This window comes from Fragaria vesca, linkage group LG5 (genome assembly GCF_000184155.1).
Source record: "Fragaria vesca subsp. vesca linkage group LG5, FraVesHawaii_1.0, whole genome shotgun sequence".
NCBI lineage: Eukaryota > Viridiplantae > Streptophyta > Magnoliopsida > Rosales > Rosaceae > Fragaria > Fragaria vesca.
Genome location: NC_020495.1, coordinates 3,194,491 through 3,199,863, shown reverse-complemented (window position 1 = coordinate 3,199,863; position 5,373 = coordinate 3,194,491). Strand labels below are relative to the sequence as shown.

General features: G+C 35.8%; 1 protein-coding gene across 1 annotated transcript; it reads right to left on the bottom strand.

Annotated features, from left to right (window-relative positions):
• Window positions 1-244: 244 nt before the first annotated feature.
• LOC101306818 (WD repeat-containing protein 85 homolog) lies at window positions 245-2,468 on the bottom strand. The gene is made up of 3 exons (XM_004298913.1): window positions 2,269-2,468; window positions 1,690-2,016; window positions 245-1,530 (listed from the first exon to the last, which is right to left on the bottom strand). Exons 2-3 carry the CDS (start codon window positions 2,012-2,014, stop codon window positions 794-796), a joined length of 1,062 nt encoding a protein of 353 aa, XP_004298961.1. The 5' UTR covers window positions 2,015-2,016; window positions 2,269-2,468; the 3' UTR covers window positions 245-793.
• Between the last annotated feature and the right edge of the window lie 2,905 nt (window positions 2,469-5,373).

The following is a 5,373-nucleotide window of genomic DNA, read 5'->3' as shown; positions in this document are numbered from 1 at the left end:
GGAGTGATGCCGTCTTCTTGTGGTTTACTTTAGTCCCCACAAGAATGGGAAATGTAGCAAAGACAAAAACTAGGGAATGTGATTGTCCGATTATGAACCACAGTGATAGCAACTGCAGTGATGGTTTGGAATGAGGTATAAAGATTATGGAAGCTCAACCTCAGAAACATTATCTCTCCTTCTCAAAATAGAATAACGAATAGATCAAAATAGGACGTGACAAGAAGAGGTGACAAAACGAATGAATAATCCTTGGAGCTATTTACTCCAAATATTTCTTCAGTTGGATCGTTGTGTTTATGGTTAAAATTGGGTTAAACCAGCTGAATGATTCAAAGTACCATTCTGATGAGTAGCTCTAGTTTATTGAAACGTTCCCCAAATGCTCGACAGCTTTAGGATCATTATGAATTTTATTCAGAAGTAAAGTTAGGTCCAAATCCAGGTGACCCGAGACCAAGTTTGTATTTGTTCACAAACCTCAAAGTAGCAGTAAAACCAGGACCCCTGTTTTCATGGTTAATTGTTTAATACATAGCCAGAACTTGAATTACTTGAAGCAATTAATAGAAAAAAGACAAGCATTGATACCATGATTAATGCATAAACCCATGTTCCAATGGGTTGTGTTGCTCTCTGAGCTTTAGTTTAGAAAGTTGTAAGCATGATGAATTGTTTAACCTTAACATAACCAGAACTTGAAGTTTCGAGGAGTAATGCATACCTAATCAAGTGCGAATGCCGAATCCCCAAAAGAGACACCATAGTTCCCAATTCAACTAGAAAGCTGTGATCAAAGCACAATGTCCTGGTGCAATTTCAAATCACTTTCGGGCATCCATATCTGAAGAAGCCGGTCGTAAAACGAGCATGTTGCGACTAAAGTGGCATTTCCTTTGCCTTCATGGAATGATACCCCTTTATGCCAATCAGCTCCATATGCAAGTGATTCATGCTTCGAATATGTTTCAATGACTTCAGTTTTACCACCGTTAATATTGACAATAGAAAAGCCATTGTGCATACAAGCTGCCAAGACTAGACTGCTTACGAAGGGATGGTACTTGATTCTCCAGACACCTCCTCCCAAACAAGTAGACATTTCATTGACTGGTTTTGATATTGATCTCACATCCCATACCCTTAGGTACTCATCATAGCTACCAGTAAGTACAGTATTGGGGTCACTAGGGTTTTTGGCTATGCAAGTAACTCCCATTGTATGGACCTTGGAATTCTGAAATGCCAACTTAGAAGGACCATCTCTCAAATCCCAGCATTTGAACTTGCAGTCATCTGAGCCGGTGTATACTAACTGTGGCTGGTGGATGTCAAAGGAAGTTGTCCAAACCTCAAAATCATGAGCTTTCCATATTTCTTGTGTCTCAAGTTGGGATTCAGCTAGAGAAACTATTGAGACAGAACCATTCGAAAGCCCCACTGTGATAGCTGTGGCTGAAGGGTTCCAGTCCAGGAAAAGGCACATGGAAGAACTGATCTTTTCATCACCTATCTCTCTCAAAGACCACCCTGCACCAAAAATTTATAACATCTAAACAAAAGAACAGCGAGCACAAACGAAAGTTCTGATATATCAGTGCCAAACTTTAACTTGAGCTAAAATATGATCATTGCCACAACTTAGCAAGCACATTGGAGTTTGGGCTTTGAACATAGTCAATCCCTTACCTTTCACTTCATCTGAAGAGCACCCAAGACCATGAATTCTCAAGTAACCATCAGCATCAGCTAGAGCAAGAAGAGGATCAATACCACATTCTCCAACTGGGTTCCACTTTATATCAAAGATTCCAGCCGTTTCAACGCGGTGACACAAATCCAGGCGAGCCGTGTCAGCATCAACATCAAAAAGCGATATGCTTCCTGCTCGGCTCGGCTGATCACCCTCTTGCAGTGTGTAAGTTGAAGCTGCCAAAACATGGCGATACGATTCGTGGGGACAAAACTCTACGGCATCAGCGTTTCCCTCTAAATGGCAATGCGCCACATCCATTCCTGGTCAAGTTACAAACTGATTAGAAAACTAACGCAATTTCAGTTGGGCATTTTGTCAAACACCTTATGGGCACAATTTGGAGTGATCGAGAAAAGAACCACGTAAAAAGTGTAGATTTGTTTCGAAACAAGCTCAAACTCAAATGGGTGGTAATGGTAATACTGTAACATACATGGGTATAAGCTTAAGCTTAATCTTATTATGCACAGAGGGAATTAGAGTAATTGGCAACAAGGAGAAGATGATATTACCGTTGTTCGTTGGCGGCTGTTAACAGAAAAAAAGGCGGGTGTTATGTATATGGGCTTTATATAGACCAACCAAGCGAGTAAAATTTTTGGGCTCTTAGTAATCCTCAACCCAATCTCTATGCAATAAGCCCAAGCTTTTCAACTTCACGACGTGCACTGAACCCCCGAGGCCCCTTAGTACTTTCAAAAGTACAACGAAAGCTAGATGGTGTACACACGGTTTCCTCAAAAAATTTCTGAGTTTAATCAGCGCCAAAGGGATCATGTCATGATGCTTTCGAAGTTCAAATCGTTTCTCTTCAGATGATGCTTAAAGATCCTAAGTTCAAATCTTCATAAAACCGTATAATCCCTGATCAAAATCTTTGTACGTGCGTCACACCTCCAACATTCAAATTCAAATCTTGTTTTTCCTTTTTTAGTGAGATTATATGGTTTTTTCATAAATATTCTAGGCTCATATACTAATTCGTGTCGAGAGATGATATTATAATGCTTCCCAGTTTAAGTGCTTCTTTTTTACGTGATTCTTATTAGAGAACTTGAGTTCAAATCTTCTTTTTGTTGAGATTATAGTGGATATTGTAAAGGGACTAGGATTGACGTTTTTTGGGTTTCGGGAGGTTTCAATCCTCAGCGTACTGAACATAAATGAAAAATAAAGAACACAACAGTTTATTTACCCAGTGAAACCTCAATTTAAGGAAAAACATTGTCGGGGCTTTCAAGATAATGAAAAGAACGAGTCAATTACAAACTTTGTAGTACTGACCGCGGCTACTATCTCTATAACCCTAGCAGATATGTTTGAAGCACTCTTCTTCTTCAAGTGATCTTCTTCTTCAATCTCTAAGGAACTAACCACGTCCTTGATCCTTCAATCACATAAACAAGTTCAACTCAACACGGAACAGTTGAACTTGTGACCTTACAAAGTATTGCAGCAGAAATACTATCTCTTAAACGCTATGCGTGTAAAGGTAGTTCTCCAATAATAGTTGTGCAAAAGGTTGTCTTCAGACAACATGCTACGTCTCCTTTATAGACGTCCAAAACTCTTGTGCAAGACATCTTCTCATCATCAACATCATAAATCCATTTGGCCTCTTAAAAGGAAATCCTTTAAACTGCATAATCACCAAATCAATCAAATATATCTCATATATCAAATCTGATAATTAAAGGAATAGAAAACCTAATCAAATTAAGTTTTATTCCTTTCACGCATCAATAAACCCTAATCATATAAGGTTACATTCATTCTCAAGTGAAATCTGATTCAATAAGATCAACATCCTAATCAATTAGGATCCTTGTCTATCAACGTAATATATACGTACTTAAGACTTCTTCCCATGTGCATATCCATATCCAATTAAACATAGATATATATCCATATATGTCATGGTGAAAATAGCCTTGCAATGCATGCACCAACCTAGACTTTATTTCCAACAGAATCAAATCATATATATAATCAATCAAATGCTCATCAATCAGATATTTAACCATATATATAAGTCCTAATCAAATTAGAACTTCTTTGTTCACACTTTTTCTCTTTTGTATAGGGATGCCAATAAATCATATACCAATATAGTGTGTGACCGTTTTAAGTCTTTCATTATCAATCTACAAGATTAACCATTAATCTTCATTGCATATTTTATCATCACTGTTGTTAAAAATGGTATTGAAATTCTATATCTTTTTTTGTTATATACTTATATTTCCTTTACATGTTTCACACTAAACATAACCATACATATAGATAGGATAATAAAATATAATATTTTTGAATGGAAAACGTCAACACTTTATTATAAGAGTAATTTTAAATACACACCCCTAATCTCTTAATACAGAACCCTTACTTAATACACTACCCATCTAGTTTTTCATTTCAATATTATACTAAATACACATCCCAAACTGCCTTAAATACCCTTAATATATAAAACTAATAATAATATGTTATTTAATATAATTATTATATATTTACTATTTCAGAACTTTCTTTACCTATTCTCTTTTATTTTTTGTTAGATTTTTTTTGATCGGGTTATAAATTTTTTCTTGATATTTTTCAATTTATAATTAAAAGAGTAATATTATATTTGAACTCTAAATCTCCAATATGACATCAATCGGCTAGAATTTGAAGAAAAAAAAATTTTAAACATACATAATTTTTTCAATGTTAAGAAATTAGTAGAAGTACAATAGCATCGCATAAAAACTAGTTCTTATTCTGCAAGATAAAAACTAAAGTTGATAAAAAAAAACCAAATAAATCTGTAAATAGTACATATAATTACGACAATAGTCGAAATTCAGAGGATGAATTAGGTTTTTATTTCTTTTCTTTTGATACGTAGTAATAGTGGAGAAGAGTTAGAATTTAAGGAAGAGAAATTATTTTTTCCCCTGATAATTGATGGATGTTTTTGTAATTAAACATACTTATAAAATCTCGTGTGAAATATAAAATAACAGGAGTGTGTATTAAGAGATTAGAGGAGTGTATTTAAAATTTCTCTTATTATAATCAAAAGATTACATAGAGACGATGCAAAAATATATCGAGAAAAACGAAAAATTTGAAAGTAAAATTACAGTAACGAGTGTCAGTGCTAAAACAATAACGCCTAAACTCGGTGTTACGCTCACGAATTGCAGTCGTTGAGCGAAATGAGTAGTCGGTGATTTGACTACCCATACAAATCCAATGCCCAAAATGATAAAAATCACTTCGGCATCGGGCTAAGGGTAATCTTCCACTTGAAGAATCGAAGCCGACCAAGGTGATTCCAGACATGGCCGTGATTGCAGCCGATCCTTTACCAACAAATACCACAGCTATGAGTCCGTCAACCAATAGCAACACCAGTGTAGAGTCTAAAACCAAAGACATTGGCAGTATTTCCAAGAGCAAAAAGAAATCAGAATCTAGTCTCAAAGCCCACAAGGCCCACCTGGATCCCGGATCCCAGACCCTATGTCACATCCCGACCCTTATATTTTTACCTTATTCACTAGCTTAATTATAATAAGAATTTTACCGTCCCCGTCATTGAGTTAATAGTTTAATTGGTCCCTAGAGGT

Bases quoted from the DNA above. Each gene is read 5' to 3' on its own strand.
- LOC101306818 (XM_004298913.1), bottom strand. From the start codon at position 2,014: ATGGATGTGGCGCATTGCCATTTAGAGGGAAACGCTGATGCCGTAGAG. The intron at 1,531-1,689 runs GTAAGGGATTGA...TTTTTGGTGCAG, and splicing joins CTCTTCAGATGAAGTGAAAG to GGTGGTCTTTGAGAGAGATA.